This window comes from Cherax quadricarinatus, chromosome 41 (genome assembly GCF_038502225.1).
Source record: "Cherax quadricarinatus isolate ZL_2023a chromosome 41, ASM3850222v1, whole genome shotgun sequence".
Taxonomy (NCBI): domain Eukaryota; kingdom Metazoa; phylum Arthropoda; class Malacostraca; order Decapoda; family Parastacidae; genus Cherax; species Cherax quadricarinatus.
The window spans coordinates 12,538,511-12,566,107 of record NC_091332.1 but is presented as its reverse complement, the minus strand read 5'-3'; the positions used below and the strand labels follow the sequence as shown (position 1 = coordinate 12,566,107).

General features: G+C 41.1%; 1 protein-coding gene across 1 annotated transcript in view; it reads left to right on the top strand.

Annotated features, from left to right (window-relative positions):
• The window catches only part of Sema2a (Semaphorin 2a), a 162,448-nt gene that overhangs the window by 43,927 nt on the left and 90,924 nt on the right, over positions 1 to 27,597 (top strand). Inside the window, exon 2 of the mRNA XM_070092815.1 lies at positions 21,746 to 21,797. Within this exon, the coding sequence (XP_069948916.1) occupies positions 21,746 to 21,797 (52 nt within the window). The remainder of the gene's footprint in view (positions 1 to 21,745; positions 21,798 to 27,597) is intronic.

Sequence of the window (27,597 nt, the reverse complement as noted above, 5' to 3'; positions counted from 1 at the left end):
TCCCCAGAATAACCTCCAGATAGACTCCAGATAACCCAAATTCCACATTTTTTCGTTAATACACACAACAATCCACAATTTCTTTACAAAAGATTCACTCTCCTCAAGTCTAGACATTTTTCTCGTTTTAACTATTTCATCAGAAAAAGTCACCACAACACTTACAACTTATAACCACTTTTCGATAAATTCACTGGTCACAATTTTACTTATTACGAAGTTAATACGCGCGCGCGCACGCACGCACGCACGCACGCACGCACGCACACACACACACACACACACACACACACACACACACACACACACACACACACACACACACACACACACACACACACACACACACACACACACACACACACACCTCACTTTGAACACCTTCAAAACACTCTCATAAATCATTTGAATACTCACAAAAGCACCTTTGATCATTTCCAAACAACACTAAAACATTTCCAAGACAACATTTTGAATACCCCCAAATAAGATTTGACATCTCTAATTTATCTACACTTACATATTTCATTAAATTACAACTCATCCCCCAAACTCCTCCCTCATTCTCCAGATTTTTACAACAGTATCACAAAAACTAACTCAGACACTTTACTTTGAACAACACCAAAAACACCATCAATTACCTTTGAATACTCCAAAAACATCATTCGAACACCCCCAAATCACCACTGAATACTCCCAGAACACCTTCATAAATACTCTTGCACATCATTTGAACACCTTCAAAAACACCTTTTCAATAGTCTCAAACACCATTTGAGTACTACTAATACACCACTGAATTCAGTCAAAACACCACCAAAATCACCATAAACTAAGATCAACATCACAGACTAACACCCATTTTCACACAAATCCTCTCAAATCACTATAACCAAGACGATCCCACTCACCTCCAACTAAGATATAACATGAGTGCAAAAAAAACATGAACACAATCCAAACACACACGAACACTCACAACCCACAACACCCACAACAACAACCCACTTATAACATCTCTTTTTCGGTATCTCTAGTTCGACAACAACGCCCACAACCCACAACACCCACATCCCACAACACCCACAACCCACAACACCCACAACCCACATCACCCACACCCCACAACACCCACAACAACAACCCACAACTTATAACCACTTTTCAGCATCTCTAGTTCGACAATAACGCCCACAACCCACAACACTCACAACCCACAACACCCACAAGAACAACCCACTTGTAACATCTTTTTTGGTATCTCTAGTTCGACAATAATACCCACAACACCCACAACCCACATCACCCACAACAACCCACTTATAACATCTTTTTCGATATCCTTAGTTCGACAACAATACCCACAACCCTCATCACTTAACAATTTATTTACAATTTTTCCTCTTTCGATACAAATTTTTCCCCTTCTTTTTATTGAATCTTAAAATGTAATGCACATTCCTCCCTACATTACTAAAATTCTAATAAAATCCTCTCCATACCCATCTCCTTGTATCCACATAAATTAATATTATACTCACAACAACTAATCTCACTACCCAACTACTGCGACATGTTTCTACACCAATCTTTTCCAGTGTATCATAACTTTTCACTTCTATAATTTCTTTTATAATATTCACACATTACCTTTATTTTCAGTAAAATCCCCCCATATTTCATTAAATTTTTAATACAACCCTCCCCATACCCCTCTCCATCTCACCCACATTTCTTCACACCCACTCACCCGTCTCCCAACACACCTCTTCAGAACAAACACAAAAAAATCACATTTCACATCCATAAATGCATCTCATCACCCATCTCAAATCCACTAAAATCACTGTAACCAAGATATTCACAAAATTCTATGACCAACTAACACACACAGACAACTCACTTTACTATGAACACCTTCAAAACACTCTCATACATCATCATTTGAGACCACCTTTTCTCAATATCTCTTAAGAAATATTCTCTCATCGACAACATTTATCATCTCACTACAGAACAACCCCCAGATTTCTTCGAACACTCATAAATCATTTGAATACTCACATAAACACCTTTGGACATTTTCCAAACAACACTGAAACATTTCCAAGACAACATTTTGATTACTCCCAAATATGATTTGAGATCTCTAATTTATCTACACTTACATATTTCATTAAATTACAACTCATCCCCCAAACTCCTCCCTCAGTCTCCAGACTTTACAACATTATCACAAAAACTAACACAAACACACCCACACACACCACACTTTACTTTAAACAACACCATAAATTACCTTTGAATACTCCAAAAACATCATTCGAACACCAAATCACCACTGAATACTCCCAGAACACCTTCATAAATACTCTTGCACATGATTTGAATCAATGACCACTCATTGTTATAAACATTCACACAAAAAATCACAATCACCAACTCCATACAGTATCTAATACACTCCTCTCACTACCACCAACACATACCAGCACAGATAGGGTTACCTCCCATGACATCACACTCCATTCTGTGTTTACTTGACGATCAGCGACGTCACACCCCACTTTTACTTCATTTAACTTAACGAGAGGAAGTTACTTGTTTCAAGCTGTTATATCTCCAATATCTAAGATCACCACAATCAAGACGTTTACCAAATTCTATAACCCCACCACTAAGATCACACATTTTTGTACACATGCTCTTAAAACATCATCATAACGAAGATCACTAAAACTATCTATACTTTTACTAAGATCACATAACATTTTGTCTTCTCTAACTCACCCACCAATTTACATTCTCATTCACACTTACACATTTCATTAACCGAAATTACATCTCATCCACCAAACGACGAAAGACATTAAGGAAGGTAAGAATATTGTTGTTGTTGGGGATAGCCAAGTTAGGTATATGGATAGGGCGTTCTGCTTGAAGGACAGGAGTAGGAGACAGAGAGTTTGCTTTCCTGGGGCTGGGATGGAGGATATTGTTAGCCGTCTGGATGACATCATGAAAGGTAATGGGAGCAATCCTATTATCTGTCTCAGTGCTGGAGGCAACGATGTTGGCAGACGTAGGAGTGAGGACCTGATTAGCAGGTATAGGTCAGCAATAGAAATAATTAGAAGTAAGGGTGGGAACCCTCTCATATGTGGTATTTTGCCAAGGAGGGGAGTTGGAAATGAATGGTTGTCCAGGGCAATTGGTGTCAATTGCTGGCTGGACAAATACTGTAAGGAAAATGCAGTAACATTCATTGACAACTGGGACCTCTTCTATGGCAGAAATGACATGTTTGCTAGGGATGGGGTTCACTTATCTAGGTGTGGGGTGGGAGCACTGGCAACTGCAGTGGAGGGAGCAGTTAGGACTTTAAACTAGGAATAGTTAGTGGTATGGGTTTTGGCAGGAAAGCAGTGAAGTCCCAGTGTAGTAATATTACGAGTTCTAGGGGAACTAGTAATAATAAGAACGAGATAGATATTGAAAAGCCAGGGACCTTGGGTGATAAGGACAGTAATAGGTTTAGTAGAAAAATAGAAATGAGCAGGAAGGGTAAAGAGAAAGGAGAGTCTTTCAATGTTTATTATGCTAATTGCCGTAGTGCTAGGAATAAGATGGACGAGTTGAGATTAGTTGCTAGTGTAGGTAACATTGATGTATTTGCCTTAACTGAGACGTGGTTTAATTCAAAAAGTCGGGACATGCCTGCGGAATGTCATATTCAGGGTTTTAAATTGTTCCAAGAAGATAGAAGTATTGGGAGGGGGGGTGGGGTGGCATTGTATGTCCGAGATCGCTTGAACTGTTGCATAAAAACGGGTATTAAGTCTGAAGTAACACATACAGAGTCTGTTTGGATAGAATTTTCAGAGGGGCATGAAAAACTGATTTTAGGAGTGATATACCGTCCCCCAAACTTAGATAGGGACCAAGGGAAACTACTATGGGAGGAAATTGTTAAGGCCACAAGGCACGATAATGTAGTAATTCTAGGAGACTTTAACTTTAGTCATGTTGATTGGAATTTCTTGACTGGGAATTTAGAATCATACGACTTCTTAGAAGTATTTCAGGATTGTTTTTTGAAGCAGTTTGTGACAGAACCTACAAGGGGAAATAACCTGCTTGACTTAGTTATGGCAAACAATGAATCCCTTGTTAATAATTTAGAAATTTCTGAGGAACTGGGTGCTAGCGACCACAAATCAATTACATTTAGCATTGAATGGAAGTACGTTAGTAGCGATAACTCAGTAACAGTCCCAGATTTTCGCTTAGCAGATTACGATGGGCTTAGAGAACACTTATCATCTGTTGACTGGGGTAACGAAGAGAGCTATCAATATGACAGTTTTCTGAACACTATACATGCTGCTCAAAGAGCGTTTATCCCATATAAAGAAATTAGATCAAATAGAAATGACCCAAAATGGATGAATAATAGGCTCAAATATCTACTAGGGCAAAAGAAAGGAATTTATAGGCGTATCAAAAGAGGTGAGGGTCATCTTATGAATCAGTATATTGACATTAAGAGGGACATTAAAAAGGGGATAAGAAAAGCTAAAAGGGACTATGAAATTAAAGTTGCTAGGGATTCTAAAACTAACCCAAAAAGTTTTTTCCAGGTCTATAGAACAAAAGTTAGAGATAAGATAGGTCCCCTTAAAAATAACTATGGGCACCTTACTGACAAAGAGAATGAAATGTGCTTGATTTTAAATAATTATTTTCTCTCAGTTTTTACACAGGAAGACACTAACAATATTCCAGTAATTAATTTTTACAGTGGGCTAGAAGAAGATAAATTATGTAACATCACAGTCACTAGTGAGATGGTTGTGAGGCAGATAGACAGACTGAAGCAAAATAAGTCGCCAGGTCCTGATGAGGTTTTTTCAAGGGTTCTTAAGGAATGCAAAATGGAACTCTGTGAACCATTAACTAATATTTTTAATTTATCTCTTCAAACAGGTGTAGTGTCTGATATGTGGAAGATGGCTAATGTAACTCCTATTTTTAAAACAGGGGACAAGTCGTTACCGTCAAATTACCGCCCAATAAGCCTGACCTCAATTGTAGGCAAATTACTAGAGTCAATTATAGCTGAGATTATAAGAAGCCATCTCGATAAGCATTGCTTGATTAATGATACTCAGCATGGATTCACAAGAGGCCGGTCTTGTCTAACTAATTTATTAACTTTCTTCAGTAAAGCTTTTGAGGCTGTTGACCACAATAAAGAATTTGATATTATTTACTTAGATTTTAGTAAGGCTTTTGATAGAGTTCCGCACCATAGACTGTTAAAGAAAGTGGCAGCTCATGGCATTGGGGGAAAAGTGCTCTCGTGGATCGAGTCATGGCTCACTGACAGGAAGCAGAGAGTGTCCATAAATGGGGTTAAATCCGAGTGGGGATCTGTAACAAGTGGCGTTCCACAGGGATCAGTCTTGGGCCCGTTGTTGTTTATAATATATATCAATGATCTTGATGAGGGAATTACTAGTGATATGAGCAAATTCGCCGATGACACAAAGATAGGTAGGATAATTGATTCAAACGTAGATGTTAGGGAACTTCAGGAGGATTTAAACAAACTCTATTCTTGGTCAGAAAAGTGGCAGATGCAGTTCAATGTAGATAAATGCAAGGTTCTGAGGCTTGGGAGTGCCCATAACACTAGTACTTATAAATTAAATGATGTAGAACTTAGCCATACAGATTGCGAGAAGGACTTGGGGGTTATGGTGAGCAGCAACCTTAAACCAAGACAGCAATGCCTAAGCGTACGTAATAAGGCAAATAGATTACTGGGATTTATATCAAGAAGTGTAAGCAACAGAAGTCCAGAGGTCATACTGCAGCTTTATACATCATTAGTAAGGCCTCACCTAGATTATGCAGCTCAGTTCTGGTCTCCGTATTACAAAATGGACATAAATTCGTTAGAAAACATTCAGCGTAGGATGACTAAATTAATACATAGCATCAGAAATCTTCCTTATGAAGAAAGATTGAAGACTCTTAAGTTACATTCACTTGTTAGACGAAGAATGAGGGGAGACCTGATCGAAGTGTATAAGTGGAAGATAGGTATAAATAAAGGGGATATTAATAAGGTCTTGAGGATGTCTCTCCAAGAGAGAACGCGCAGTAATGGATTTAAATTAGGTAAGTTTAGATTTAGAAAGGACATAGGAAAGTATTGGTTTGGAAATAGGGTAGTTGATGAGTGGAACAGTCTACCTAGTTGGGTTATTGAGGCTGGGACTTTGGGTAGTTTCAAATCTAGGTTGGATAAGTACATGAGTGGGAGGGGTTGGATTTGAGTGGGACTTTCACATCAGAGCTTATTTCTTGGGTGGCATTGAAAATTGGGTTGGGCAAATGTTTTGTTAGTGGGATGAATTGTAAAGGACCTGCCTAGTATGGGCCAGCAGGCCTCCTGCAGTGTTCCTCCTTTTCTTATGTTCTTAACTCCTCCCTCGTTCTCCAGACTTTACAACATTAGCACAAAAAAAAAAAATACTAACTCATACACATATGACATGAGACATTACCACAACTAACACACTGACTAACTTTGAACCAACTCTGAACATCGCCAAAACACCACTGAACATCTTCAAAAAATACTCTGCACATCATTTGAACACCTTCAAAAACACCATCAAACACCTCCAAATACTCCCAAAACACTGCTGATTACTACCAAATCACTACGGAATACTACCAAAACACTGTCAAAATCACCAGAAACTAAGTTTAGCATCACCAGCTAACACCTATTTTATAGAAATTCCCTCAAATCACTATATCCAAGAACTCCTTCCCCATGGGCGCAAAAAAAAAGAGAAAAACTTGAACACAAACCTAATACACAAACAGTACATGATCACCATCAACTGAAAACATATCTTGTACACACATAAATCTAAGACAACCACCAACAACAATCACCCATGTTCACTTACCTCAAAAATCACTAATATCACAGAAAACACTCATTTTTTATAATCATTCACACAAAAATCACGATCACCAATTCCATATCACGTTTACCATCATCTATCAACACTCATCACCAAGATCACCAAAAATCTAAGGTCATGCATCTCAAAACTACTATGATCACTGAAAACACTTATTTTTTTAAACATTCACAGAAAAATAAGACGTACACAAAAATACCACGACACTTCCACCAACATCTATAACATAACATGAGCACTATAACATATCACCATCACCAAAAGAAAAAAAATAATACACAGACACCCACAACTTATTGAGACTATTCAAAGGTGTTTTTGAAGGTGTTCAAATGATGTGCAAGAGTATTTATGAAGGTGTTCTGGGAGTATTCAGTGGTGATTTGGGGGTGTTCGAATGATGTTTTTGGAGTATTCAAAGGTAATTGATGGTGTTTTTGGTGTTGTTCAAAGTGTCTGAGTTAGTTTTTGTGATACTGTTGTAAAAATCTGGAGAATGAGGGAGGAGTTTGGGGGATGAATTGTAATTTAATGAAATATGTAAGTGTAGATAAATTAGAGATGTCAAATCTTATTTGGGGGTATTCAAAATGTTGCCTTGGAAATGTTTTAGTGTTGTTTGGAAATGATCAAAGGTGCTTTTGTGAGTATTCAAATGATTTATGAGTGTGTTTTGAAGGTGGTCAAAGTAAAGTGAGGTGTGTGTGTGTGTGTGTGTGTGTGTGTGTGTGTGTGTGTGTGTGTGTGTGTGTGTGCATATTAACTTCGTAATACGTAAAATTGTGACTAGTGAATTTATCGAAAAGTGGTTATAAGTTGTAAGTGTTGTGGTGACTTTTTCTGATGAAATAGTTAAAACGAGAAAAATGTCTAGACTTGAGGAGAGTGAATCTTTTGTAAAGAAATTGTGGATTGTTGTGGGTATTAATGAAAAAATGTGGAATTATTTGGGTTATCCTGGGTTAAGAGTGAAAATGTGTAATGTTTTCCCTATGTTGTATATGAAATGTGTAATATTGAGATGGTGACGATGAAGAAGATCCAGAACAAAATGCACAGAATTTCTTTGAGAAAAATATGTTGATTTTAATCAATGAATTGTACCTTTTTTTTCAATGAATTTGTATTTTTTTGTTGTATTACAAGAAATGTATATGAAATGCATTGGTTGTATAATAAATAAATAAATGAAAATATTGTGTATTAGTGTTATCCCGCATTTTAAGTTATTGTCTGCTCGACAAGACTCAGCCTGTGTGTGTGTGGTCATCACGTGACATCACTGACATAGGGGGAAGTCAAGATTCAGCCTGTGTGTGTGAGGTCATCACGTGACGTCACTGACCGCCGAGTAAGCACAGGTGGGGTGACATCACACTTGTTTAGACCTGTAGTAAGAGAAAGTACCATGCCCCATAGGAGGAGTTCATTTGAATGCTTACCCCCAGAGGGGGGAATTCAAAAAACTTGATTCAAGGAAGTGGAGTCTTTGTATTATTGATGTCGAGAAAGACTTGATCCAAGGAAGTAGAGCAGGAATATTTGGGGTAGAAGTGGGTGGTGTGGGGGAAGGGTGTTGATCCGAGGAGATGGAGTCTTTGTATTATCGAGAAAAACTTGATCCAAGGAGTTGGAGTCTTGGTATTGATTTGGAGAAAAATTTGATCCGAGGAATTAGAGCAGGGAATTTGGGATGCAAGTGGGAGTCCATTTTGAATGCTTACCCCCAGAGGGGGGAATCCAAAAGACTTGATTCGAGGAAGTGGAGTCTGAAAAAAATTCGGGGGGTGGGGGCGATCCGGACGACGCTGCAGAAGGTGAGGGCAGGCGCGGGTCAGCGCGGGCGGTCCCCGGTCAGGCGGGCGCGTGGGGCGCGGGTGGGGGGTTGAGGGCGAGGTGGTCGAGGGTGAGGTGGTCGAGGGTGAGGTCAAGGTCGCGGGTCTGCGTGGATGGGCTGGCGCTCGGGTGGGCGTGCAGGGCGCGGGTGGGGGGCGTGGGTGGGGGGGCGTTGGGGGTTGAGGGCGAGGTGGTCGAGGGTGAGGTCAAGGAAGGAGACCGCTCAGCCGCAGACCGTTCCGGAGGAGACCGCTCAGGAAAAGGAAGCCACTCAGCCGCAGAGACCGCTCAGCTGCCTTAAGCACTACTTATATATATATATATGTGTATATATATATATTGTAGATGAATGGTTCAGAGAACCGACATGTTGAATTAGACACATGTACAACTCTTGGGTATCTTTATTGAGGAAACGTTTCGCCACACAGTGACTGACCACATTGACTCAAGGCTGAGGGACTGATTACCTCATTCTCCTCCTGTTCAAGTTTCTCCTTTGTATGGACTGATGAAGCCACTGTGTGGCGAAACGTTTCCTCAATAAAGATACCCAAGAGTTGTACATGTGTCTAATTCAACTATATATATATATATATATATATATATATATATATATATATATATATATATATATATATATATATATATATATATATATATATATATATATCGCCTGTTCTTGCGAATTCCTAGCATTGTTAAAATCTCTAGTAAGGCTGATGCATGCAGGGGATGAGATGAAATGCTGTGAGCCTCCTGCTTGAAAGCTGGCTGCCTTGGATCAACGTCTAGCTCACACTAGACGCCAAGGTATTGGACCAATGTAGCTAGGTTGGTATAGCACTGCATACCTTGTTCCAAGGTTCGTAGGTTCGAGTCTCCTTCAGCCAGAGATCAGTGTTTGTGAATATTTCGTCTGTTCTTGCGAATTCCTAGCATATATATAATATATATATATATGGGGTCCACCTGTGGTGTAAATTGTGGGACCCATAGCCTCGGAGAAGTGGATAAAAAGGCTTCAAAGAAGAGTATATTTGGATTTCTTCCTAAAGTCGTTTCAATATTCCACTTCCCCTACCACGCCATTCTTTTTTACCAATAGATATATTTTATTACATAATATATTACAGAAGATATAAGAGATACATTACTGATACACACACACACACACACACACACACACACACACACACACACATATATATATATATATATATTTTTTTTTATCACACCGGCCGACTCCCACCAAGGCAGGGTGGCCCGAAAAAGAAAAACTTTCACCATCATTCACTCCATCACTGTCTTGCCAGAAGGGTGCTCTACACTACAGTTTTTAAACTGCAACATTAACACCCCTCCTTCAGAGTGCAGGCACTGTACTTCCCATCTCCAGGACTCAAGTCCGGCCTGCCGGTTTCCCTGAATCCCTTCATAAATGTTACTTTGCTCACACTCCAACAGCACGTCAAGTATTAAAAACCATTTGTCTCCATTCACTCCTATCAAACACGCTCACGCATGCCATATATATATATATATATATATATATATATATATATATATATATATATATATATATAATGTGTGTGTGTATTATACACATTTGAGGAAAATATGAAACATTAAGAAATTGACGTTGATAAAGCCAAAAAGCTGAGATAGTATGATGAGAATGTACTGCGTGGGTTGTGTGAATGTTGTGACACTAGTTGTATTGGTTCAATACTGTGTGTTGTCACTACAGTTGCTTGTGGGAATGAACGTCCTAGCGTTCCTCTTACCTCTGCTTGCGATATCCAAACCTTCTTGTGATTGTGATTTGGATCCTCTTTAAGATACGTTACTACGTACCACAATCAGCCCTACACACATATACCATTCACTTATCTATCCCTACCTCACCTATACTATTTGTGCCTGGGGATCAACAGCAGCAACCCACGTAAAGCCAATAATAATCCAACAATAACCGCAGTGCGAATTATCATGCAATCTAATTCTAGGCACCCCCCCCCACTCTTCAAAGACCTAAACGTACTCACTGTACAGAACATCCACACCTACTACTGTACAACCTACATCTATAGAACCATAAATTCTAATATTAATCCTGACCTAAAACACTTTCTTGATAGTTACAACAGGACCCATACACACAATACTAGACAAAAATCTCTTGACATTCTGCGTGTCTGGCTAAACCTCTACAAAAAATTCGATGTACATAAAAGGGCCTAAAATCTTGAACTACCTGCCTGAAAACTCTAGAACCTCAGAATCAGCCACCATTTTCAAAACTACCGTTAAAAAAAATCTTATTTCCCAAACACACCCCATCATTATAGCTAACCAAATTAAAACCACCTAATTTTCTTTCGTGTGTCATGAGCACATCCAAAACAATATAGTCTTCCTCTCATTATCTCTAATTCCGACCTAATTTACACTTACACTCACCCAAATGACTGTAAACATAAAATTCCTAATATAGCTATCGCCTATTAAATCTTAAGTTAGTCCAAAGTTTGCCTAGGAAACTCTTCCATTATAAGAGTTTTAATAGAAACAGTGTATCACGCCAAGACAAATCCAGTCCCATTACTATATTTACCATTTGTAATATTATTATGTGATATGTACTACCTCACTATTGTAAATCTAATTATGCATGTACCTAATTGGGTTTGCATCTAATTATGTATGTATCTAATAATATATGTTCAAATGTACTGCTCCATAACCTATATCAATATAGAGTAAGAATTAGTATTAGTCTGCCTGAAATGCCTAGGGATGCTAGTGGCCTTCTTTGTAATTAATATTTTATAGCATGTTAACCACACATTGTAAGCTTTACAAGGAAATAAACATTTTGATTTGATTGTGGAAGAAATAGAGGATTGACAGACTCCTCACCCTCCTCAGTCCGTCCCACCATCACCGCCTCGAGCACTTCCCTCTCACCACCCGTCCGTCGACCAGTCCTTCCTTCCCTCCGTCCCTAGGCAGTGTCTGCCTGGGCGCGCGCGTCACTATTATCAGGGTGGTGTTAAGGCCTCAAACGAGACCTCCGCCATGATGTAAATTAAATTCAAACAAGTTGGGAAATTTGTAAACGGTGTCAGGCCAGAGCAAAACCTGGCGATTTATGGTGGGCCTTGTCTCGTAAATCCTGGGACAGCAGCGAGCTGCTGGCCCACTCAGCTAGTATGGTGGTTGACTTCTACTTCTGCTGCTGGTCTTCTTCCTGCTGCTAGTAGCATCCAACTCTTCCTGCTACTGCTCCTACTACTACTATTATTACTACTACTATTATTATTACTGCTACCACTACTACTACTACTACTACTGTTGCTGCAATTTCTGCTGCTGCTGCTCCTCCTCCTACTACTACTACTACTATTGTTATTGCTTCTAGTACTACTATTGTTGCTGCTACTGCTATTACTGCTAGTGCTACTACTGCTGCTGCTATTGATACTACTGCAACTGGTGTTGCTATTACTGCTGCTGCTACCACCACCCCTCATCTTCCCTTACTACCTTTATATTCTTTTCTTCCTCACTTTTTTTCCTCTTCCTCATAGGTATTCCATCATTCTCCTTCTTAGTAGTATTCCTCCTCTCCTCCCTTCTTCCTTCTGTTACTCCCCGGTCCACGGGAGTAGGAACACTGGACACTGGTCGGTCACAGGTGTTATACCTGTCATTTACTTCCATTGATACACCTGTGATATACCTTTGAAAGCCTTTGAGAATTTTCTTACTCTCGCAACCTGCCCCTTGGCCAAGCTTCTTTGGAGCTTGCCTGATAATCCAGGCTGTTACTGCTGGCGGCCTGCCGGTCTAGATATTCATCACAGCCTGGTTAATTCAGCGCTTGGCAGAGGTATATGTCCAATTTCCTCTTGAAAATTTCCGGACATGTTTCGGCAGTTAAACAGTCTGTGACCACGGATGTTGATACAGTATTCTTTTATTGTGCCCACAGCACTCCTGTTTTTTCCCAGGATTTATTTTACACATTCGTCTCTCTCACTCCAGTATGTTTATGGCAGTGTGCAAATTTAGAAGCAGCCTCTCAATTACTTTCCACATATAAATTATCATGCATCTCTCCTTCGCTTCACTGAGTACATATTTATGACTTTAAGGCGTATCTAATAATTTAAATGCTTTATTGGCTCTGTGCAGACCGTAAATGATCTCTGTATATGTTGCAGTTCTGATATATCTCCTGCCCTGATCTCTTCCTGTGTGTGTGTGTGTGTGTGTGTGTGTGTGTGTGTGTGTGTGTGTGTACACCACGATTCCCTTCTCCACGATCTCCCTTTGCCTGACTGTTCCTTCCCTCTTTCTCTTTTGTCCACATCCTTTCCACTAACGCCGTTCCAGTGCCCCTTTACTCTCTCACTATTTGTGTTGCCTCTACCTTCGCTTCCCTTTTTTTCCATTCCCGCCTCCCGTTTTTTCCCGTCTCACCCCAGTGGGACCCTCAGAAGACTACGAGGTAAATGGGTCTTTGTCCCAGGCTTGAGCAGTGTGTTTACTCTTTTGAACCTTTCTGTAGCCAATTAATTCAAGCTTTGTAAGACTCTACAGAGAATAATAAATTTGACGGGGAGGAAGGTAATGGGGAGGGTGGTTAGTGGATGAAATGGGAGTTGCTGAGGGAGGGAGAGTAGCTATAAAGTTTCCTGATGATCGTTCCGGGGATCATCGCTCCTGCGGCCCGGTCCGAGATCAGCCATCTACCCCGTGTTGAGTGTGTGATCAATCAGGCTGTTACTATTCGCAGCTATTATCTTTGAAAACCTCTTCTGGTCGGTTTCAGTTTTTAAATACTAGTGAATCCTACTTCGAGGAATGTTGGTATTGTTAGTGGAGTGTGTAGGCGCCATTTAGCCAGTTTTAATTTTGAAATGGTATTGTAGTATTTTTCATTAAATATTTGGAGTATAGACAAATGATTCAGAGAACCGACAAGTTGATAAATTGGACAAATGTGCAACATTTGAGTATATTGTGGAAACGTTTCGCCACACAGTGGCTTTATCAGCCACTTTCAAGGATCACAACAGTGCCACGATCACAAGTGCAAAGAAAACGATAGGATGGATAATGAGAACGTTCAAAACGAGAAATGCCAAGTCAATGATGATCCTTTTCAAATCACGTGTTCTCTCTAGGCTGGAATACTGCTGTACATTAACATCTCCATTCAAAGCAGGTGAAATTGCAGATCTAGAGAGTGTACAGAGATCCTTTACTGCACGTATAAGTTCTGTCAAGCACCTTAACTACTGGGAACGCTTGGAAGCACTTGACTTGTACTCGTTGGAACGCAGGAGGGAGAGATATATCATAATCTACACTTGAAGTGTCCGGGGCCCAAAACTGTTCAACAGCCTCCCATCAAGCATTAGGGGAATTGCCAATAAACCCCTGGCTGCCTTCAAGAGAGAGCTGGACAGATACCTAAAGTCAGTGCCGGATCAGCCGGGCTGTGGCTCGTACGTCGGACTGCGTGCGGCCAGCAGTAACAGCCTAGTTGATCAGGCCCTGATCCATCGGGAGGCCTGGTCATGGACCGGGCCGCGGGGGCGTTGATCCCCGGAATAACCTCCAGGTGGAAAATCCTGAAAGGAATGGTCCCAAATCTGCACACAGAAATCACTCCCTACTAAAGTAAAAGACTGGGCAGGCGATGCAAAATACCAATGGCGATGCGCCATTGGTATACTAAGAGAAAACACCATAAGTGTCCGGGGCTCAAGACTGTTCAACAGCCTCCCATCAAGCATTAGGGGAACACGACCTTCTGAAGGGGCTGTTCCTAACGCGGTATTCTGAAGGGGCTGTTCCTAACACGACCTTCTGAAGGGGCTGTTCCTAACACGGTATTCTGAAGGGGCTGCTCCTGACACGGCCTTCTGAAGGGGCTGTTCCTAACACGGTATTCTGAAGGGGCTGTTCCTAACACGGTATTCTAAAGGGGCTGTTCCTAACACGACCTTCTGAAGGGGCTGTTCCTAACACGACCTTCTGAAGGGGCTGTTCCTAACACGATCTTCTGAAGGGGCTGTTCCTGACACGGCCTTCTGAAGGGGCTGTTCCTAACACGACCTTCTGAAGGGGCTGTTCCTAACATGGTATTCTGAAGGGGCTGTTCCTAACACGACCTTCTGAAGGGGCTGTTCCTAACACGGTATTCTGAAGGGGCTGTTCCTCTCACGACCTTCTGAAGGGGCTGTTCCTAACACGGCCTTCTGAAAGGGCTGTTCCTAAAACGGCTTTCTTAAGGGGCTATTCCTAACATGGCCTTCTGAAGGGGCTGTTCCTAACACGGCCTTCTGAAGGGGCTGTTCCTAACACGACCTTCTGAAGGAGCTGTTCCTAACACGACCTTCTGAAGGAGCTGTTCCTAACACGACCTTCTGAAGAAGCTGTTCCTAACACGACCTTCTGAAGGGGCTGTTCCTAACACGACCTTCTGAAGGAGCTGTTCCTAACACGACCTTCTGAAGGAGCTGTTCCTAACACGACCTTCTGAAGGAGCTGTTCCTAACACGACCTTCTGAAGGAGCTGTTCCTAACACGACCTTCTGAAGGAGCTGTTCCTAACACGACCTTCTGAAGGAGCTGTTCCTAACACGACCTTCTCAAGGGGCTGTTCCTCTTTCAGCCTTCTGAAGGGGCTATTCCTAACCCCAGGATATTTAATGAACGTTGTGAGTCAGGGGTGTCAGCGCTGGACCTGACGCTGCCTCCTCCCTGCTACTGACACATTTATAATTGAACATCAAAGGTATCAGGGACTTTGATTCCTGATTTACCACTTTAATCATGTCACGTTGGGCGTGTCAGAGTGGCACTCTACACGCAAGCCCGGCATCTCTGCCACTATCAGTCGTCCAGTGGTGCCATCACAACAAACATTCCTAGTGATGTTTTATGTTCAACAGATGGAAGATAATTCGTCTACAAAAGTGATAAGTTGATGAGTGTCCCGTAGCTGGGTTGGTAATGCACTCAGTTATCACATTGAGGTGTATTATTCGACCCCCGGTACGGGTGAAACATTAGGGCGTCCTAAGACAACTGTTGTCCCTGTTCACCTAGTAGTAAATAGGTACTTGAGTGTTAGCCGACTGGTGTGGATCGCATCCTGGGGACAAAATTAACCTAATTTGCCAGAAATGCTCTACATAACAAGATTTTCTATATATTATGTCATTGCTGTCGGCTAGGTCTGTATACGTTGTACATGTACTTGTAGAAATAAAGATTATTATTATTATTGTTATTATTATCATAAGACACATGTCTAACTCCTCATAAACATAGCGTTTGTCTAGATTAGATTAAGTTGGAGCCGGCATAATTTCTGCCTGACAAAAATCCAGCTAAACGTAACATTACATAGGAAAAAAACCTGCTTTAAGTAGATTGAATCCCGTCCTACAAGTGAGAATATAGCTCTTCTTGCGGTATTTAAAGGAGCCTGAGATCGCTAAGGAATTAACGCAATGTGGGACGTTGAGGGACACTACTGTAGCGCAAACTAGAAAGATACGATCATAATTTGCACATGAAATATGCTGGACGAACTGGTTCTAAATTTCTTCTAAAATAACCCATCATGAAAGCAGGAAGCATAGTAAACTGTGTGAAATATATCACTATAAAGCAAGGGTGTAACAAGTGTACCGAGAAATAAAGAATATGGATCCAGGGCTTTTCAGCACCCCACTTTAAGAATAACTAAAATTACAAAGAGGGAACTCGAGTAAGCTCCTACAAACTGCTCCTGAACACCCAGACTCTGCTACCTACGATGCTCTGATGAAAGACTGGCAGTTAACAAGCCTCGTCGGAGAGCGGACCTTGGGGGCAGTGATTCCCAGAGCTATCCCCTGGTAGGTTATGGCCCCTCTCGTGTTTCTCGTTCTCGTATTCTCTCACTCCTAAGTCTGGCTCCTTGTGTCAACATCTCTGCCACAAACAAGCTGTTCTAGATGTCAATTCCACAGTAATAATAACTTCAGCTCAGTTAGAAGGAAAACACTGACGTTCCCGTCTCTACTGTACTCTTAGTGGAGGAACACTTGTCTGTATCGCCTTACTGAGGTTTCCTCTTCTCAGACTGACAGATATCATTACCTGATGTATGAAACGTATTCCATGTGATGGAATATGACAGAAGTACATAGCTATCATGTAGAGTAAGATAGTAGCACACTGATATAACTAACTTTGCTTAAAATAGTATATTTTGCCTCTTTCTCCCATCAATGGGTCCCGCTTCCTCCACCTTCCTCCCAGCAGGAGGTAATCTCAGTTACACGAGCGAGCTTTTATTGAGCCAGTTGCTGGTGACACGTTTTTTACATATAATTGGGGTATAGGCAGCACCCCCGCTGCTGCAACCTTTCCGCTGATACTAACGTTATTTATTATTATTATTATTTTAATAAACTGGCAGTAAACATGTATTTGTCGTACAGCGTTTGATATTAGTGTTATGGTCACGTGTGAAAATAAAACAGCAGTTTGAGGGGCTGCCGGGGGCTACGTACAGCTAGTATCAATGATAAGCTTTCAGTAAAGAATCCTTCCTGGTCTGAAACCTGACCACGGGGATGATTATTCCTGAAACACACTTCAGGCTTCCTGGTTGATGTGTGTGATCATTCCGGCGTAGACAAACCACAACCTGGGGAGCAGTGGCATCAAATATCCACATGATGGATAAAGAGACTGCTGTATCCAGACACCATCTCCATAGGATATTCAAGGCACAAGATAGTGCAGTTTTTAACAAATATCGATGAATTTGAAGTTCCAGAACTCTGGGAACAAGGTGCATGGACATCCTGTTAATTAATGGGTTAGGGTTAGGTTAGTTTTGAGGATCTTTTTTTTTTTTTTGAAGTTTCATGAAAAAGTCATTAGACTCATCAGACTGATGGCTCATTGAACACAGCTATATTGTGACTTTAGTATTTCACTCATTTCTTTGGTGTCATCAGCGTAGGTTGTCTGCTTTAAGCAAGGACCTGATACTGGATGTAGTTTTTGCGTATTTTAAAAGAGCTTTTTAAATCTTTTTAAATCTCATTTATGGGTGTGGCAGATGTTTGACGGGTGCATTAAGGAGTATAGCAGGTGTTTCACGGGTGCTTTAGGAATTGTAGCAAGTGTTCGACGTGTGATGGGTATGTTAGGGAGTGTATCAGGTGCTTCATATTTGTTATTGATTGGAGTGTGTGTTACGGAGTGTAGCAGGCGTTTAATGGGTGTAATAGGTGTAGGTGGGTTTGTTACAAAGTGTAGGTGTTTGACGAGTGTTAGGGGGTGTAGGTAGGTGTGACGTGTGTGTGTGTGTGTGTGTGTGTGTGTGGAGAAAGGGAACATTGCATCAGAGGCACAAATTAGCATAGTCAAACAGGAGAGGTATTGGAGCTCTACCTGGTGTAAACACTTGACGTCAAGGTCGCATAGAAGCAGGTTAGAGAGGCAGGGGAGCTGCCCCTCACCCATTGACAAGTGGGTAACGGGGTAAAGGAGAAAGCCAAAGTGAGGGGGGAAAGGAAGGAAAGCGAAGAGATGCATCCATTAAAGATGGAGATGGGTAATGGGAAGAAAACTGGAAGAGGTAAAGGAGTAGAGGGAAAAGAAACATAAATGCTGTGTTTATCGATAAAGGTTTGTTAGGCGGAGAAAGAGAGGAGGAAAACAAGTTGGAGGAAAGGAAGGAAGTGGTCAAGATACATTCAAATAGACTCTTGGTCAGTCTGTCTCAAACCTCCATTGATTTTTTTTTTATTCCCGAAATGTACTTCAGGTTTCGTATAAATTTTCAGTTGTGTAAACACCATAGTGGCGGCTTTGGGAACTAATTATTTTTTAATTGACATTTACTGATATTTTTGGTTAGGTTTAAAACAATTGTACCAAACATGAAACTTAGTATTCTCTGACTTTGTAGTGTCATGCAGTGCAGAAATGTTCAGCTTTCTCCAGTACCACCTGTGTTTGGTTTCTGGTGAAGTCGATACCCGTAAATATTACACAGTGTGCAAAACAACCACTGTGAAAAAATAGTGAATTTCCAGGCGCTTTCCTGATTTCTCACATTATCTAGAAATTGTAAGAATAGTAGGACAGCAGAAGGCTTATAAGGCTGAGATATCACCTCAGGTGTCACGTGGTATGTGAGGTGGTATCTCAGCCTTATAAGCTTTCCTCTGTCCTATTATTTTTAGTTCCATGATAATGTGAGAAATCAGGAAAGTGCCTGGAAACTGACTTTTTTCACAGTGGTTATTTTGCAATTATATATATATATATATATATATATATATATATATATATATATATATATATATATATATATAAATATATGTATATATATATATATATATATATAAAATATATGTCGTGCCGAATAGGCAGAACTTGCGATCTTGGCTTAAATAGCAACGCTTATCTTGCCATATAGGATAAGTGAAAATTTGTGTATGCAATAATTTCGCCAAAATCATTCTGAACCTAACGAAGAAAATATATATTTCACTGTATTTGTTTAGTATTAAATTATTGTAAACAAATCTAAAATATATTTAGTTGGGTTAGGCTAAAATAAATTACGCTTGTTATAATAAGGTTAGGTAAGTTTTCTAAGATTCTTTTGGTGCAAAATTATAATTTTTTACATCAACATTAATGAAAAATATATATCTTTAAACGTATAAGAGAAAATTTTAGAAAGGACTTAATTTTAAATGAGTTCTTGCTAATTGACCAGTTTTACATATTCGGCACGACATATATATATATTATATTATATTATATATATATTATATATAATTAGGATGGGGCATCTTTTTATTGTGATTTCCCGTAATATTGTTGAAAATGTTGAGTAAACAAATATGAAGCTTCGTAATGGACACACTGTACTGTGTAGAGGAGTCACGTCGAGGTTCAACTTTGCAATGATTGAAGTGTATTAAGTGCACTAATAATGCTGTGGTGGACATATAGTTTCCCGTCCCCCCACACACAAACTTTTTGAAATTTTGGTCATGATCCAGCCGAACTCTCCATTAGTTCAGGCTCTATTCTTTGCAAGAGGATGCAACACCGAGAGAAGATTGCTGCAACGATAAAAGAATATCTTGTTCCCAACGCGCCCCTCATTGTACGCTGTGATGACAAGTTGCTTCCCAATCTCGCCATGTATTTTTTTATTCTTGGCTGGACGGTGATTTGATCCCTGACCTTAATGATATTATTGTGTATTCGAAACGCTAAACCCATGCGGGTTATTCAGTGCAAGGAGTGGTGGAGACTCACCTGGGTGATGAGAGCCGTGACTCGCACCACTAAGTTAGGGCGGTTGATACCTCGGACCTTACCAGTCAGAGGAAAGTGTACCAGCTTCCTGTCCTTGTCTTAGAGGAAGACATATCAATGCTACTTGAAGTCTCACTGCTGTCTTCAAGGACTCGAGAACAACTGGCAGCAGCTGTTCTTCAGTGTCATGAGGAATAGAGGGCTGAAAACCAAATACAAATGATGATTTTCGACACAGTGCGGGGTTGAAGAATGGGTGCTGCACTCTGCAACAGAAACTCAACAGTAGTATGCATTCTTCACTTCGCCTGTGTCACCACATGATAAAAATTTGGCTGAAAATGTGTTCACGGATTTCCTCGGCGCTTCGACCGGACCCGGCATTCTCCTCTTCATTGGAAAATAGAACGTAATCGTAACACATAACATAAGCACACCAATTAAACGTCGCCGTCTTAGACGAAGTAGACACCGAGGCCCTGAGAGCTAAACGAGATGAGACCATTATCATCTGTGTAGGTCAACTTGCTCAGCCGTGTGACGACTATCGTGAACTTGAGGTCTTGGATAAGGAGACTCCTGAGTGCCAATTGGATCCAGATTGCAGCGACCGCAGCATCCTGAGATGGGAAGACTGTCGCTGATTTTGTCACTGGGTCCTCTTGACCGGAAAGCTGAACATTCACCCTTTCGGCTGAGTGACAGTCGCGTAGATAATTATAAGACCGCGTGTGACTGCACGCTCGTATTTTATGCAGCCAGTGACTTCGCCAAGTGACGTGTTGTCCTCATTAACGAATACAACTTGGCCCTGTCAAAGAATGAGAAGCAGAAGCAACTTATCTTTCAAGTGGTTGAGGAACACAGACAGGTGTTCCCAACACTCGGTAGTCTGTAGTGACCCCGAGAACTCATAGCAAGGTAAGAGTGAGCGGGAAACGGGCTCCCATGAAACCTCTTTTCCTAGAGTGCAAGTCTGTGCAGAGACCTCCCGTCCTCGCAACAAATCCAGAGTGCATCTTTTCACCCCACTTGAGTTTAATATCTTTTATTATGCACCTCATATCCATCCTGTGGGTGGTAGTCAAAAGATTACAGAGGTACCTAATGGGTCTAGGGACTGGGCCGCAAAGTTTTGATAGCTAGAACAAGTTACAGCGATAGTGAACTATTTACATGTTTATATCTGGTCACAATCGTAATGAGTTTTTTTATGCAGACATGAATTAGGTCACACACACAAAATGTGATAATGCTTTATTTACAGTGAGCAAAGTCGGGGTATTTTTTCAGAATGGTTTGTAATACACCACTGTCTTCATCCCACTTGCAACCAAACAACAATAACAAACAGTTGTAAGTTGTATTCCAGGGCATCCAACTGAGGACATGAAGTTACAAGCCTGCCGTTCTACCGACTATTAATCTAACCACATGTACTCATCATTTTTTATCCTCCGTTCATCTACTCACCATTCATCTAACCATCATTCACTTACTCGCACATATTAAGTTAATATTTTTCTTTCCAGGGACAAGGTCATCCGGGTTAACATGAACAACGTCAGCCAGACCAACTGTGAGGTGAGTAACATACATCAGCCTACACCTGTTCCATTACACCTCATCTGCACCTGCTTCACTCTACCTGAGACACTACACCTACACTCCACATCTGCAGTGTACATCTGCTAGATCGTGCACCTATTGTACACTTACATTGTGTACCAGCAGTGTATAGAGACGTCTCTCAGTATATATACGCTGAGTTGACTTTAGTACTTATTTTAGCGATGAAACTATTCGTGATGTTGACCTACAGGTGAATTGTGAGAAGGGTAATGGCGATGGTATAGCTGGTACGGGAAGTAGGGACACGAGAGGCATGGTTAGGAGAAAGGGAAAGAAGGGAGGTATTGTTAGGGGTGTCTGGGCTGCGTGAGCAGGAAAACTCTCGAAACCCTTCAAAGGGAAAGAAGCAAGGGACGAGGGGCAGCGGGAAGGGGAACGTACATCAGCCTGCCCTAGTCACGACAGGCCTCAATTACCTTTTTTTGACATGTAGTTTTTTGAGTGTGAGCTACGTAGTAATGTGGCCAGGCTGGTGTGGCCAGACTGGGCCTGTGAAAACATTCTTGACTCGTCAGAGTTAACTCAAAAAACTCTCGTCTCTGGCCACAGTAGAACATGTCTGATGAACAGTAGACCTGGGGTTTCTGATGAACAGTAGACCTGGGGTTTCTGATGAACACTAGACCTGGGGTTTCTGATGACGACTAGACTGGGGATCTCTGACCACATTATAGGGATCTGGTCACAGAAGACTGTCATCCCAGGACCATAATTAAGGGATCTGGCTATGCGGGTAGTCAGGTAACCTCCCAAGGAGATAGTATAAGGATTGGCCTCTTTCTCCCCTCCCCCCACCACACACACGACACTGGCCGTCCACGTGGCCTTCACATGCAAAACCTCAATTTTGGACCTGGTGAGGCAAAAAACAGAACATGGTGGCCTGGCCGGCCCCTAACCTGAAGCGCTTCTTCATTTGTTACTTACGTTGTCTTTTTGTTTGTACTTCCTTTTCCACTTTCCTTAAGATGCTCTCTGCTTTGTACCTAATCCATCTACCTGATTGACTGGCCTAACTAGTCCTGATATGTCTTCATTACTGCCTTCCTATTACTTGCCTCTCCCTCCCCCTCCCCCTCCCCTCTCTCTCTCTCATATATATATATATATATATGTGTATATATATATATATATATATAAATATATATATATATATATTATATAGTGAAAAGCTGTAAGCCTTCTTCCTGAAAGCTGGCTGCCTTGGATCAAACGTCTAGCGCAAGCTGGACGCCAAGGTATTGGTCCAGTGTGGTGAGAATGGTAAGGCACTGTGTACCTTGTTCCAAGGTTCGTAGGTTCGAGTCTCCTTCGGCCAGAGATCAATGTTTGTGTATATTTCGCCTGCTCTTGCGAATTCCTTATATGTATATGTATATATATATATATATATATATATATATATATATATATATATATATATATATATATATATATATATATATATATTATAATTACCAGAGTTACTAAAGAGTGTAGACAAAGAAAATCAGAGTGTGTTCAATCCAGAACTAGCCGAGTCTACAAAACCGGTCAAATGTAAATTTCAGTTAATAATATTTAGTGTACAAAAACAAGCCTTTTCCTGAAAGGGAGTTAAACAAATAGTGCATAAATACTTCAGTATATCAATACACCAAACACGTTAGCTAATCCAAAGACATTAAGCACAGTCTGTGCGCTTAAGCACACAGTCTGTGCACACACACAGATGAAGATTGAGACACTTATGCAGCATATGGGAATCTTTATTCAGGAAACGTTTCGCCACACAGTGGCTTCATCAGTCCAATACAAAGAGGAAGGCGTAAGGAGAGGAGGAGTGTGAGGTAATCAGTCCCTCAGCCTGGAGTCGATGTGTTCAGTCCATCAATCTTGATGGACTGAACACATCGACTCCAGGCTGAGGGACTGATTACCTCACACTCCTCTCCTTACGCCTTCCTCTTTGTATTGGACTGATGAAGCCACTGTGTGGCGAAACGTTTCCTGAATAAAGATTCCCATATGCTGCATAAGTGTCTCAATCTTCAACTTGTCGGTTTTCCAAACCATTCATCACACACACACAGATGCCTAAAAAAAAATTTTCGTTACAAACCACTCGACAGTGAGTGTCCTAACTCAGGACACAGTAAATTCACGCGCAGCCCAGTGCTGACGCTCAGTTCACAGTGATATAATGTAAGATGTGTTTTTGTGAGTGTAGTCTACAGAAGCAGGAAGATCGTGCCTGTTACAACTAATAAAGCATTGTGACAAAATTACGGAGGCTTTGGAAGAAAACCAAAACGCATATATGGTGTATACGGATTTTGGAAAGGCTTTTGACAAATGCTATCTATACCTGGATTATCCCTTGAGGATGTTCCGGGGGTCAACGCCCCCGCCGCCCGGTCCATGACCAGGCCTCGCGGTGGACCAGGGCCTGGTGAACCAGGCTGTTACTGTTGGTAGCACGCAAACCGAATTATGAACCATAGCCTGGTTAGTCAGGAACTGACTTTAGGCGCATTCCCATCTCCCTCTTGAAGACAGCCAGGGGTCTGTTGGTGATTCCCAGTATGTATGCTGGGAGGCAGTCGAACAGCCCATGGAGTGATTTCACACAAAATTAGGGCGATAGATATAACTGGAAAAGTAAGCTAATAGATATATAGAACACAACCCAAAATCCAGCATAGGTAAAGTAACAAGCTCAGCACTCCACGGCACAGACCTGGCGCCTCTGCTGTTTCTTATCCTCGTAGCAGACATAGATAAAACGACTTGCCACTCTCTCCAGGTAAACTCCAGGTAAACAGTTTTGTATCATCAGTTGCAGATGATCCCAAAATAACCATAAAAATCAACTCTATAGAAGACACGGAAAAAAGGCAAGAAGATATAGGCAAAATATTTCAGTGGGCAGTGGAATATGTCTTTCAGTGGTGACAGGTTCCAATTGTTTAGATGCTATATTATAAACTTTATGTCCAGGAAGTATAGTTTACAATTGAGTCAGAAAAAGTGATATTATTACCATACTTGTATAGAAAACCTATTGTTATTCATAATTCGGGAAAAAATGAGGAATAAAAGGAACACTGTCTAAAACACAGGAGGAGTACCAAACAGAACGAAAGGAACATGTGAAGGATCTGGGTGTAATAATGTCGGCTGACTTTTCTATCAAAGAACACAGTAAGGCAAATGTCACGACGGCCAGGAAAATGACGAGGTGGATAATGAGGACTTTGAGGACAAGAGAAATAATGATAATAATGACACTTTTTTCAAATTGGTTTTGCTCTCTTGCTTGAAGTGACCTTCGCTGTTGACAGGTGAAACAGATTCAAACATTATATACTGCCTACATAAAGCCAGTAAAGATTTTAAATTACTGGGAATGTCTCAAAATCCTAAATAAGTACTCTGTGGAGAATAGGAGAAACACATGATAATATATATCTAGAAAGTATTTAAGGGCCAGGTCCCCAGTCTGCACGCTGGCATAACAACATACTGGATTGAGAGATACAGGAAATGTGTAGAATAAATATACGCGGTCCCAGACTTTTTAACATCTTAACAGAAGTTATCAGAAACACTGCTGGACCAAGTATATGAGTTTTTAAGAGGAAACGACAATTTTCTCTAAGTGCCAGATCAACCAGGCTGTGACAGATTTGTGGACCAGAAGGCCGCCAGCAGCAACAGCCTGGTTGACCAGGCAAGCACCAGACAAACCTGGCCCAGAGCCGGACTACGAGAGTAGCAAAACTCTTAGAACCCATCAAAGATAGTCTTCTCAATGAGTATGATAATGTTGTTAAAAATGTGAGACGATGTAAAAATTACACGTTCCAAAATTGTGCGCTTGAGACTGTGTCATTGAAGACAGATTGACCATCGCTTACGTCATCCCCGGGTTGGCAGCAGTCACGAACTGAACTTCCTCTCAGCCTGGTAGGTAGGAGAAGGGTGGAGGTGGAGGCTACACTTTGTAATTTACCAAAACGTAACAACGCGCACCTCTTCTTCGGATGTTACCAGTTTGTAACAGCCGCTCCACGGTATCTCACTGTCAGTTTTTTTTGTTTGCTCGGGGTGAGTGATAAACTCGTAGGGGTTATATAACACTTGAGAAATGGAAGGCATTCAGGTTCGTTTCAAGAAGAGGAGAATAAATCCAGTTCCCTGGATCAAGACCCTCTTATCGGAATAAAAGAACATTTTTCTGAAGGGGATCACAAATAATAGATAATACGTAAAGGAGATAATAGTGGTTATTACAACCCAGACGGACGTTATCCTCAATATAACCACTGATGAGGTGTTCCTTTGATATAATAGTAATCCTTACATTAATATTAATAATTAATCTCTGAATATACAAACACCAAACAATAAGCTGACACCAAAAATAGGGTGTAACATACGTACAGAGGTACGTAAGTTACATCCTATTTTATACAGTAAGGTAACTACAGCAAGGACCAGGAAAATGATAGGGTGGATAATGAGAATCTTCAAAACAAGAAAGTCACACCATATATGGTACTCTTCAAATTACTTGTGCACTCGTCTTGAATATTATGTGTTCACAGCACTTTAAGGTATGAGAAGTGGCACTTAGAGCTAGAACTTCGCAAGTGTCTGTTTTGGCAGGAAATGTGGTACTTTTAGCTCATTCTTTAGGATCACTTACTTCTCCTAACAGACAGAAGTAGTGCAACATCTGGAGTGTGGCTCATGTGTTGCAAACTGGTCAGTGATTTACTTATAACTGCAACATTGCAAGAGCACTTAAATGTGATGTGCAGCACATGTTGGTCCCGTGTTAGTGTTGCCAGCTGCACACGCGAAGGTTGTTACTAGTTCGCGTGTTAATAGTTCGCTACAACCTACTGGTCGTTACAGCCTACTGGTCGTTACAGTCTGCTGGTCGTTACAACCTAATGGTCGCTTGTTTGAATCACTGACGGAGAGAAAGACAGTCTATACTGCCATTGTATGATGGCTTGACAGTACACGCCTAGTGTTAGTAACTTGTATGACTCAATATCTGTAATCACACAGCTGGGACTCCAGCCTGGTGGGCCCCTCGTTTTTCTACCAGGTAGGCAGTAGATGATGATAATTTTATATCTGAGGAAGCGCTGAACCCGTAGGAGTCACGCAGCATGGGAAACGAGAGGTAATTATATCCGATCTAACGAAAGGAAGAGCAACTCCAATTCTTTGGAACGAGAGTAGTTTACCAGCGTCAAAACACCTCCCTTGAACGGGACTACCATAATAACAGCAGAATTCTTTTTGCAAACAAATAGTTGAGTACTGACACAGATGCTGCCTGGGAATTATATGTAAGACAAAGTGAAACTCAGACCTGCCTGTCTCACTTTCTCAGTTCCTGACTGCCCGAGGGTGGTGGTGAAGGTGATGGCAGTGTTCTGTTCGTCAGGGAACGGAAAGTGTCTCCTGTCGCGGGTCTTTTATCAGTGACCCGTTCAGTGGTTAAGCATCCGCTAGGTTTTCCACAACGTTTAAAAATCCGACAAATCAACACATAATGTCAGGATAGCCACGGAACGGGTGGGGGTTTGAACCTATGTCGAGTGAGTCGTAAAACTCAGGACATTATTCAGTGAGTAAAACCAAGAGCAGGAGCCGATGCCCATTCCTGACACTGACCTTTTGTATTTCCCTGTCTGCTGTGTACAAGTGCTTTAGAAGAGGGAAGATTTTTCTGATTTTTTTATTGATACAT